Source organism: Monodelphis domestica, chromosome 2 (genome assembly GCF_027887165.1).
Source record: "Monodelphis domestica isolate mMonDom1 chromosome 2, mMonDom1.pri, whole genome shotgun sequence".
Taxonomy (NCBI): Eukaryota; Metazoa; Chordata; class Mammalia; order Didelphimorphia; family Didelphidae; genus Monodelphis; species Monodelphis domestica.
In genome coordinates this window covers 455,377,319-455,389,567 of record NC_077228.1, presented here as the reverse complement: position 1 = coordinate 455,389,567, position 12,249 = coordinate 455,377,319, and the positions used below count along the sequence as shown (strand labels likewise).

General features: G+C 34.7%; 2 protein-coding genes across 6 annotated transcripts in view; one reads left to right on the top strand and one right to left on the bottom strand.

Moving 5' to 3' along the window:
* The window catches only part of PHF10 (PHD finger protein 10), a 32,293-nt gene extending 24,461 nt beyond the window's left edge, over positions 1-7,832 (top strand). For all 5 annotated transcript variants that reach the window (XM_007484923.3, XM_007484922.3, XM_007484925.2 and 2 more), the window contains 4 exons: positions 563-718; positions 5,706-5,814; positions 6,078-6,266; positions 7,616-7,832. In XM_007484923.3, the coding sequence (XP_007484985.1) occupies positions 563-718; positions 5,706-5,814; positions 6,078-6,266; positions 7,616-7,701 (540 nt within the window). In that variant the 3' untranslated portion in view covers positions 7,702-7,832. The remainder of the gene's footprint in view (positions 1-562; positions 719-5,705; positions 5,815-6,077; positions 6,267-7,615) is intronic.
* Positions 6,485-10,607, bottom strand: C2H6orf120 (chromosome 2 C6orf120 homolog). The gene is made up of 2 exons (XM_001371762.4): positions 10,166-10,607; positions 6,485-9,802 (listed from the first exon to the last, which is right to left on the bottom strand). The coding sequence occupies exon 2, from the start codon at positions 9,749-9,751 to the stop codon at positions 9,194-9,196; it is 558 nt and encodes a 185-aa protein (XP_001371799.1). The 5' UTR covers positions 9,752-9,802; positions 10,166-10,607; the 3' UTR covers positions 6,485-9,193.
* Between the last annotated feature and the right edge of the window lie 1,642 nt (positions 10,608-12,249).

Sequence of the window (12,249 nt, the reverse complement as noted above, 5' to 3'; positions counted from 1 at the left end):
AAGTGGTCTATAAATATATGAAATAATTGTTATTTTTGTTCATTTGTTTTCTACTAAGACAAACATAATGATAATTTAAGTTTTCTATCAGACAAAAGTTATTTAGTTTTTTGCTAATCAGATAAGAAATGAAAGTTCATCTGCCTTCTTCAGTCTTCATTGAGGGGGGAGTCTATTTGAAGTACATTTTATTTTATTTTTTTTTTAAACCCTTACCTTCCGTCTTGGAGTCAATACTGTGTATTGGCTCCAAGGCAGAAGAGTGGTAAGGGCTAGGCAATGGGGGTCAAGTGACTTGCCCAGGGTCACACAGCTATGAAGTGTCTGAGGCCAGATTTGAACCTAGGACCTCCCGTCTCTAGGCCTGGTTCTCAATCCACTGAGCTATCCAGCTGCTCCCTTAAAGTACATTTTAAAGCTTAACACTACACTAAGACTGGGGACACCCTCTATTTAAATTAAATAAATCCGTCTTTAATAACTGTTTTGTAATTAGATTCAAAACTCAAAATAATAAAATGCATTTTTCTTCCAAAGAAATATTTTACTATTTATATTTTAGGACAGTTCCTCTGGCAATGTATCGGAAGGTGAAAGTCCTACTGACAACCAGGAGGATCCTTTTCAGGGAAGACAGAAAACAAGAGAGAAAACTGCTACACCAAGAAAAGAGGGTTCCAAACGTTCTGTACTATCCAAGTCAGTTCCTGGGTACAAGGTAGAAGAAAAAAGCCCCTGACTCAGCTTCTTTCCTGACCAGCCTCTCTCCCTGAAATATTTAACTTTGGTTTTCAAAATGTGGAACTTCTGCTTGCCGTACTTCACTAGCTGCTCCTCTGTGGTGTGTTTGATCTGTTTGCTTCCTTCCTTTTTGCTTTATTCACTGGGTGCTTTTCTGTTACTTTGGCTATTTAGTAGCTTTTGTTTCTGTATATTAACAGATTATAATAGAGAATTTTTCCCCCTTAAGAATGTCCAGGCAAGTATGCATTTTAAAATTTTATTTTTAGGCAGTATTTTTATATTTATTTCATCTTAGCTTTAGGTGATGATCATAGCTACCTGGCATTTAATACCTGTCATTGCTTGTCAGTATTTAGAAGAGCCAACAAATGCTATGCTGTAAAGTATCACTATACAGATGGATATATAGTTAGATTAATTATATTTCTAGAGTGCCTTTCACTGAGAAAATCCAAAATTAATTTAGTTTATAGAGTATTTGATCCACCAGCTAAGTGTAGCCACCTCTGGGGTAGAATAGCTATTTAGTATGTCAGACAGACTTACACTATAAAATTTAACAAGTATGTAGTCTATTAGAAATAGAGTTCTGCACCACTGCAGTTTTAACTAAGTCCAGTTCTTTAGTTTTTAAATGATCTCTTTGAACAATGTATACAGAATAATAATTCAGTTGAAGTATAGTTTACACTCAAATTAAATTCTGAAATGAATTGTTTATCAGTATTAGGTTTAGATTGGTGTGGGGGTAGATGGAGAGAAAGATTAAGTTTTGTAGTTTGAGATTAAGTACATCATAAAGGGAGTTGGCATTTAGCCCAATTTTCAGTTTAAGTAGTACTAAAGAAGACGGTTTCATCTAGAGATATTACAAAATGTTATAAGGCAGAACTGAAATGTGAACATAGATGTTCTTTTTTTCACAGCGTTTAGTAGATTATATGAAGTTGCATTGAAGGAAAGAGATGGAGCAAAGTGATCAATCAGGAAGGTTTATTAAGTAGAACTGTTAAATCTTGTTTTATAGGATTGTGAGTTGTGGTTAATATTTCAGAAGGTAAAGTTTTAGTAAGCTTTTTATGACTTTTCCCTTTTCTATAAATATTTCTTTTCTTTTTAGTTAGGCCAAACACCCACCAGTTAATTTGTAACCAGTTGAAAAAATGCTTCCATAGACAACAAACTTAAGTATAGGTTTTTACAGTCTCTAACAAACATATTTTAAGCTTCAGCCAGTATCTGCTCTTCTAGGGCTGGCTTAAACATGTTGCAAACAGGTAGTTTTTAATAATTCATTTTTACACATAGAACTTAGCTATTTAGTTATTTATTAAAGACTTAAGTTTCTGCCCAGTAATTGTAAGCAAATGAAATCCAAAGATGAATTTTAGAGAGGTGAATTTTCATGAGTGAATGTGTACTACTATTCTGATAGAACTAAGAAATTCAGATGAGAGTAACAAACTTTAAAATTCATTGTCCTTTTTAATTTAGTCTAATTCTTCTCAGTCTTAAATGATCTTTTTGAACATAAAGGGAAGATACTAGACTAACCATGGGTAAGACAAAGAGGATATTGAAATAAATGTGAAACTATGTAAGTAATACTCCAGGCTAAAAATGAAGATCTATTAAGTCAATATTATCATTGGTTTAATACCTAAGAAACAATTACATATTAACTTGAAAGTTTAGCACCCAAAGTTGTTAAACACATCTTGGAGCAAGCATGTTATATCTTTCTCCAGACCTTTCAGTACTTAATGTTTGGGATACTTAAAGGATTAGAGTTCGGTTCATTGATTTCAGTGACTACTCTGAAAATATAACTGTCTGAAACTCAGCAGATTCAATATGAACATGCTAAGTGGAAGTTAACCTTGGTATGAAAAAGAATGCAACCAATATTGATATGCCAGAATGTGCCTAAATGTTGGGGTACTTAAATAGCTGAAGGCTCTTTAGACTTTACAGGATGTGAGTTTTTAAAATCAGAATATTTGTTTTGCTCTATATTCACTCATGCTTGCCCTTAATTAATAGGAGAATATTCTCTAGGTTACATTAGCCTGACAATAAATCATAATTGTTAGGACATAGGACTACAAATATATAATTTAAATCTATAGAGTTAGTACTGCTATGAAAGTCACATTTAGCTTTTAGTTACTTTTCCCCCAAGCAGGAAAACTGATAAATGTTATATATGAAATACTATTCTTTTTTTTTGAGGGGGCAAGCCTTTTAAAAAAAAAACAGTTAGGCTGCATATCACTTAATTTGTTGCAAATATGAAACTTTGATGTTGTTGCAACTAGTAGAAATAAGAATTACTATCCCAATTGGCTACCACAGGGTTCTATTCTCTCAATCGTCAGGAGAGTTTTGCACATTATTACCTTTGTCCCTTGTCCTTACAATCCACTGAGAGTCTAGATCCCCAAAACGTTTTATACTCATTTTATGTGAAAATCCTACATGCAAGCAATCTGGCTTCTTAAAGAATTCAGAATGATTGAATGCATAGAGTATTTCATTGATCCTAAGCTGAAGCAGTAGCACAGAAAACGTATGAAGGTCTCTCACTCTTTTACTCTTGTACTCTTTCATCACTTTCTCTCTTTCTTCCTTTCCTTTTATTTTCTTTTTTATCAAGATGAAGACCATTGGGTAAGATGATTTCAAGCTTAAGAGTAAACTTAGAATTTTCCTGGTATCTTCTTTTCATCCTAGTTTTTTTCATGTATTTTTTATGATTGTAGAACTTAAATTGCTCTGGAATGTGACTATTTTTAGCTTCGCATTTTTTTTTCTTTTGCATTGTTTTGTAAGGGAGCTTCTATAACCGAAGAACCCTTTCTTAGAACTTAATATTATGGGGGTAGTACTTCACTGTTTTTAGTGAAACATGTAGAGAACTGAAATACTATGCCAGTACCTTACTTTAAAATGCAAGTATTAAAAATAAGTATACCTGGTACATTTAGCACACAGGTACAATAACCAAAATTCTCCTTAGCTTTGGTGGATTGAGAGGGAATTTCCTGCTATATATTATAGCAGTTACAGACTCAAGTCATATCTGAACTAGAATTTGGATTAGAGAAGTGCACTTGCTAGTTAATTTTTAGATTTTTTTGTTTTCACTTAGTTTTAGGTAAATACGAGAACCTTACGCTTAGAATGTAGCAGTAACAACAGAGGGTAAAACACTGCAAGCCTGAGCTTTGAGCTGTGACACTATCCTTTTGTTGGGGGGAGCCAGGGTATAAAGACAGATATAGAAGAGATGGAGACTAGGTAACAGTAAAGTTTTATATGTATGTTTTCACTTCCATGATATTTATTATTTTGTAGAGACATTTGTGAATGTTTAGATTTATTTTATTGTTTTTATTATATTTATGTATAATACAGGTTGACTGCTTTTTTAAATAAATAAGCAAAAAATTCCTTATGAATGCCTCTGTCATCTTTTGCCAAGGAATATAACATTTAAAAGAGCTTTTAAACAATGAACAGACTTCTCAGGCCTTACAGCTTATGAAGGTGACAAAATGAGTCTTTCAAAATTGTCTTAAGATTGGAAATTTGGGAATGAATAGATATGGAGCTCTTCAGGGTATTTGGTATCTTATGAATGAGAACTTAAAAACTTAAGCCATTTGGAACAGTTTTAATCAAAAAGGTCATAAACTTCAGTTTTTCATAATATTCTCTTTCCCTTTTTTGAAGCTTAAAAATTTGTTCTCTACCAACTTTGTCCTTTTCCCAGTTGGTCACAACTTCCTTCCCCTCGACCCCCACTGAATGTGGACCATGTTTCTTTATTTTCAACTAACTTTATTTGTGTTTGGTACCAACAAAAGTTGGTAAAGGATTTAAATTGTCTTCTACTGCTTTATGGATATGATCACAGCAGCAGAACAAAAATATAGCAATCAATACAGCTTGAATTCTGGTTATATGTGTGTATGTGTATGTGTTTGAGTAAATATATATATATGTATATGTGTATATACATGTATATATTACTATGCAGTATATTTAAATCTCCGACACTTTTAATTGGATTGTGCATTCTAAAATGAAGTAGGACGAACTTTGGTAGTGAAACTATTTCATGTACCTCAATGAACCATTTTTTTTTTAAATTCTTATTCTCATTCTTTTCTTGAAAGCAAGTTAAGGATTACAGGCTCACTTTCTAAGGGCTCTTATTACAAATTACTAAAATTACTAGTCTGTCTTGCCTTTCTGAAGATTTCTTTTTCCCTTCTAAATGTTTGGAACACTAAAAATGAGCCTTTCCCCTTTTAGTTTTATTTTAATGAATTTATAATGCAAGGGGACAACCACAAAACTTAGTCTTCACATAGAGGGACATTTTCCAAGTGACAGAATATTAATGAAACCATTCTCAGTATAAAATGTTAAAAAATTGTTTCATTTTGTAATTGTTGCTCATAGAGATTGATTACAATTAAATTTGTATGTGTATATATATTAAACCATAGATATTGCCCAATCATACAATATTGTTTCTTGGAAATTTTATAAAACCTAACACTATTCTACAATGGGAATAATTTCCATGTAACATTTTCATTTGGTTACCCAAATTTTATATTGTTAATTGGAAGGGGAAAGTGCAACATTGTATTAGATTTTCCTTCAAGTCCTTGATACAAATTAGTTTCACTCATGCTTGAAGAATGTAGATTGCTACATGCAGTCTTAACATGAGCATCATATTAACCTACAATCAAAATGAAAATGCAAGGCCTCAGTGAAGTAGGTCATAATATGTTGTGAACCTATTCATGTCAAGCTATATTGTACAAAAAAAGTTCCTTTTTAGAAAATTACCAAAGTAAAAATAAGGAGATACATTAAAATTCCTTTTAAACCCATACTAAGTTCTTCTGGCATGAATTTATAGCCCTCTTCTACCCTTCCAGCCAAAGGTCATTCCAAATGCTATGTGTGGGATTTGTCTGAAGGGTAAGGAGTCCAACAAGAAAGGAAAAGCTGAATCACTTATACACTGCTCCCAATGTGAAAATAGTGGTAAGTATTAATGTATCTCTTAAACCTTTAAGTGCTATATTCATTGTTTCAAAAAAGTTTGTTTTCCATCCTGAGCTAAAAGTATCAAAGATAGAGAATACTTTAAAAATATATACAAAGTTTAGTTTCCTTTAAATAGATGTAATGATTTTTCATTAAAAATCATCCTGTTTCTTTGTAATTGAATCAGTATATTCTTTTAATAAACCTTACTGCTTATGTGAAATTTGTGTCAAGTATTACTAATATTGGTTTTGATTTAGGCCACCCTTCTTGCCTGGACATGACTATGGAGCTTGTTTCTATAATTAAGACCTACCCATGGCAGTGTATGGAATGTAAAACATGCATTATATGTGGACAGCCCCACCATGAAGAAGAAATGATGTTCTGTGATGTTTGTGACAGAGGTTATCACACTTTTTGTGTGGGGCTCGGTGCTATTCCATCAGGTAATCAACCAAGATCAATCTTAGCATTTTCTTGTGACCTTCCAGCATTGTGTAAACTCTATGAAGGTGGGGGTCATTTTTTGTATCTCCTCCAGTGCTAAGCCTAGTATTTTATGCTCAGTAGGTAATTAATAAATGACTATTTCAGTGAATTAGTGACTAGGAGATCCTTCTGTATTGAAATTTACAAAACATTTAATTAATAAAATCAAGACTGCTTATTACACAAGTTTTATATTATTTATTATCATGGAATGTTTTAGGCAATTCCATTTAAATTGTATATTTGGCCAAATTTCCACTAACATAACTGAAAAATAACCAGAAAAAATAAGAAATGTTATACTAAAACCATTCTAGACATCTATTCTGAAATGTAGATTTGAAGCAATAAAATGTTATTCAAAAATGCCAATCTAAAATTGCCAAAGTAAGATTATTGGTTTCAAAATCTTGTAAATTTTATTTTTATAAGCTTTCACTTTGTATAATTTAATGCTTTAGCTTCATACTAACAGTACAGTTTTAAGTTCAAACATGTTTATATAATTTGGATACCTTTTTGAAGCAGCATAGTAGCTCCAAATGGTGTTAAGGTAGACAAAAAAATTAAATAATATACCTTTTGCTTTGTTAATTTGAGGCAAATCAAAACAAATTCATACATGATTATGTATTTTAGGCTTATATAATTTTGTGACTTTTTTGCATAGTTAATTTTCCAAAAACTTCTGTGTAAAATATGTCTACAGGATGTCCAGAAATTACATTAAAGAGCTAGCAACTTGTATATTATTTCAAGTAATGTAGTGAGTCAATATATAAAGTATAGAATGTAGCACATTCATATGTTGTAATTACATATTTGATGTGTTAAAGTGCTACAAAAATAGAGTAACCAAGCACTTCAGAGAATAACATGGAGACAGGTACATTAGTAATCCACAAGAGTTGAATTAGTACTTTAGTGAAATTCAATCAAAAGCCTTATTCTTCCAGGATTTTTATTTTCTGAGCTTCATTATAAGGATGAAGTTTTCTGAAAGTGTTTAAAACACATCTTTTGGGTCCGTGCAACAATGTAGCACTTTTTTGATATCAGTAATTCAACTATTTGCATAATTTGTTGTATTAAATTCTGCTCTATAGAAACTCATGTTATTTTGAACGTCATGAGTTTTTTTTTTCTTTAAGGCAGCTTCACATTTTTCTGCTTACTGACATTTTCTCCTTTGTTGTGTCAAGGACAATTATTTATGATTTGATATGAGAAAGATTTTAAAGCTATTTTAATTAGATGTTATTACACCTAAAATTCTTTGTATATTAATTAACGATTTTTCTCCTAGGTCGCTGGATTTGTGATTGTTGTCAGAGAGCTCCCCCCACACCCAGGAGAGGGGGCAGAAGGGGAAAAACCAGCAAGGAGGGATAAAATTACAATATTTACCCTGATACTATTATTTACATTGTGAACATTTTGGTGCCAATTAATTTACCACTTTGTGTGAACCATACTTTCTCGTATTGTTGTCAATAAAACATTTTTCAATTTTTAACTATGTACTTAAGTTCTACAAGTTGACTTATTTCCAGAAAGTTATAGCTAACTTGCTCTTTAAGCCTAATTTTAACTTAATCTATAACTTATTCTACATAATATATAGTCATTTTATTTCTGAAAATTCAATGAAAAGAATGTTTAAAAACTTAATTTTTAGAAATTTGATCACATTTAGAGCCCTAAAACTTAATGGTTTCCCTCATTTTTCCCTGCTATTTTAGATATTTACCTACAGACTATTACTTGAATTTAGTTATAAATGTACAATTTAATAGTTTAACAAGTATTTTGTAACTACATTCAAACAGTAGTCTAGAGTCATAGGCAAATATCTAAAACAGGATACATTAATTGGGGAAACTGCAAGTATTAGACTAAATAAATCTTAGTGATCAACTTTCAAAGCATATATGACATGAGATTATTTTTAATTAAAACAGCTGATGTATGGGAAATGGATGAAGACTTGGGCTCTTTAGGGATGGCCTTAAATTAACTAACCTTTAGGATCTGGGCTTCCTAGAAGAGCTTAAAAAACTTTCTCAGTCATCTTCCAGTTCTAAAATTGTGATTCCATAAAGTCTCAGCACTGTTTTAATTGCTGTACAGAATAATCCTAAGTGATAACTCTTAGTCACCACAGCTGAACCTTGATATTTTCCTCTGTGGTTCCTGAGAAAGTCTGGAATCTGTATACTGAAGTCAAATGTATTTTTGGTTTCAGTCCAAGTTAATGTTGTTAATGCTTCTCTTTTGTCAACTGCCTGGAAACTATGCTGCAAAATATGTGGGTAGTACCATGATTTCTTGGGCAGTGTAGGCTAAAATGTGATTTTTTTTTCACAAATAGACACCACTATTCTCCATTTAAAAATGGATAATCTTCACTATTCTTTAAAATTTACACTTTAAAACTTATAATAGTCCATATTTATTTTGCTTTATTTAGTTTGCTTTAAATTTTTAGTTTGCTTTAAATGGCGTAAAATATTAGAAAGTTAAATTTTAATATTTTTGTAATTTTCATATAAAACCTATACTCCAATCTGAATTAAATTTTACTGTCATACTTAATCAGTCGCCTGACAAGTTAAATCAATTCTAAGCATTTTTTATTGTACATTCTCCATTTATATGAATTCTTCTTTAAAGAAACTACAAATCTTGTGCTTGCTGCTCTTATTTTAGGGGGAATTACAATACAAAACTAAATATGGCTTTTTTTCCCACCCACCCACCATAGAAAAGGAACCCTGAACCCTATTTCCTGAAACATATAAAAAGTAGCAATATTCACAGCAAACCACAAATCCACTTCACAGGTTATGGGTACTGTAATCCAGTGTGTGTCCATCCAATGATATTAAAAAAGAACCTCAAGTATTAGTTTCAAAATGCCAATTATTATTGTCCAAACAATGGATTCTTCATCTTGAGATGTATCTTCTGGTGTATAAGGCTGCTTTTGGCTTGTTGCTTTACCATCTGTGGCATAAGTTGCTTCACCAAATGGATATTCTACAACTGTTCTATCATAATATACTTTCATTTCAAATTCACTTTCAAGGTGAGATGGATGTCCATAGATACCTATTCCCACAGGGCGCTGGAAGTGTCCTGGCACAAAAACAACATCCTGGCCACAAGTTACTGACTGTAATTCATATTCATCAAAACTTGGGTGAAGGGTGGTATCAGATACATACAAATCTGCATCACCTTTTAAACTTTTCATTTGAAGAACTATTTTCCCTTCATGATTTAGTCGCAAATAACTATAATTTCCAGCTCCAATCTGACCCTGAACCACATGCAAGAGAATCCATTCTTCAGGTACTTCCTCCTCCTCAATGCTATTCACTAAGGACAGTGCTTGGGATGTTAGAAGTATCAAAAGGGCTTTCTTCCAGGGTATTGCCATAATTGCTGAAGGCTTAGTAACAAAAGAACTTACTTGTCATCTGTAAATGTCCTGTTAATGTAAAACAAATTGATTACTAACGATCTTGATAAAGCGATTGCCCCGTTCACTGTTTTACTGACTGCACTGCTAAACAATATTTAAAGAAAAAAAACAAACAAAACAAACCCAAACCACTTCATAGCTTGCTTGGTCAACTTTCTCTACATGATGACATTATCTACAGTATGGAAACAGAACGCAGGGAGTATTTCTCCATTCTAGAAACAAACGCTTTCAAGAGTAGAGAGGCTTTCAGACTCCCCCCCCCCCTCCCCCTTTAAACTCAAATGTCCCCGTGCTGGGACAAGTATAGTCTCTCCCCGCCCCCCACCTCCCCGCTCCCTCCGCAGCTGGAAGGCAGGGGACGGTGACCTGGTTCGAGGGAACTTGGTTGCAGCGTTCAGGCCCAGCCAGAAACTCAATTTGTCGCGGCCAGCTAGTGGCTCCACTTCTACGCAGGCCAGCGGGTCTCTGCCAGGCTCAGGCCACCCTGGAGCTTGGGGACCGCGGCTCAGAAAAGGCAGGGCGGATAGCGGCGGCTGCCCCTCAGGCCAGACCGGTGGTGGGCGCGGCAAGACCGGGTGTTTACGCTGGAAAGGGGCGGGCTGAAGTCCCGACAGTAAAAACAGCTCGGGTCACAGGGAGGGTGAGAGGATTCTCCCAAACAGCGACCCCAGAGAAGCAAGTCCTCTGCGGGCTGGGTCTCACTGCCGCTCCCCGGAGCTCGGCGCACCTCGTTGGCACCATCTGGACCAGGAGCCGTCTCGGCCGCTGCAGCGGACCGATGAACCGGAAGTAGGAGAGGCCAGACATCCACCTCTCGCGAGAACCGAGAAGAGGCTTGGGGCGGGGCTGGAAGAGGTGAAACTAGAGGGGGAGAGGTGAAGAAGGGGGTGGAGGGAGAACGAACGCGTTTCTGTAACCCTGGGAGACCAGTGAGGCTGGGTTGCGATTGGAGAGGGAAGTGGTGGGTGGAGAAATGTCTAGTTTGACTGGTTGGAGCGAAAACCGGGAAAAGGATTACAGAACCCGGACCAGAACTGGGTCCAGGATTAGGGTTACAACTCTCGAGAGTCTCCTAGAAAAAACTCTACCAAAATGTTCTCCTTAGAATCAGATCTCGGGTGGGCTAGATTGGCCCAGGGTGCAAATGATCAGAGTTTGCATTTATATAGATTCTAATACCTTTGTGTATATATCGAGGGCTGGGCTCTTCTGATTTCTTAAGCCTCTAAAGTCAGAAAAAATATTTTTAAGTGCATAAAATTAAATACACAGTATTACAAAGGAAATCAGTTATAAAGAAATAGTTACCAAAACAATAAAACAAAAAAAAATCCCAGATCCAGGATTAATAACTCCTGATATACTCATGTCCTGAAAGTCTTCATTCAGTTTGAACCTTGTAGAACTTTCAACTGATAGAACAACCCTCTGAAACTGGCAGCCCAAGCAATATTATTAGCTTCATTTTTATGAATTGCGTTAGAGCACTGGGGTCAGAGTCAGAAAAACATGGACTCAAATCCATCTCTTGACACTGTGTTACCTTAAGTAAATCACTTCATCTATAGGAGTTTCAGGCATTATTGTGGATTTTTTTTTCACTACATCCAAGATAGGTTCTAGATTTGCATTCTCCTGATTCCACTATATGGCATACCAAGAATATTAGCATCTTGAAGGTATGATTGGTGTGTTGATATTGTATCTTATGTGTTCATATACCAGACTCATGGTCATGTTACTTATTGATTATTGTATTTCCAAATCAGTCCAAAGGACAAAAGAATTTCTGAGCAGGACAATATTTGCCACAGGGTCCTAGCTCCCACCTTGTTAGATCACATTCCTTACCAAGTCACATGTTTGATTAACCTCCTCATCTTTGATTACATGATTGTCAATTGAGCCAATGTTAAAACCTAAGCAATGTCACATGTTCATTAGTTACCTCCCATTCCACATTCCTAAACTCTCCAATAAAAGTTTGAGGGCATGTGTAGAGCCCTCTCTTAATTCCATCAGAGGGGCATGCAGGATGCAGCCTATATTTTTTAACTCCTTGCTTCCAAGGCTTTATTCCTTTGTCTCTCTCTCTCTCAATCTCTCTTTCTCTTCTCTATCCATTTTCCCTCAGTTTCCAATCTCCTTCTCAGGATCCTTCTCCTTCTCCAATGTCCACTCATGAAAATATTAATGTGTAACTGCAGGAGGTTACACACTACATTCTACTATTGTCCCAATAAAACTGGAAATATCTTTGGTCAGAAGAAGAGAATGTGTTCAAAGAGACATATCATCTCTCCAAGAAAAATAGGGCATACTCTATAGAAGGTGATATAATTCCCTGGGAGTAAGCAGTGTGAGTTCTGCCTCCAGTTTCAGAGGGCTGCTCTAATAGCTCCATAAACTTTTCTTTTCTTTCTGGCTTTACCTCCACTATTAAGAAAGTC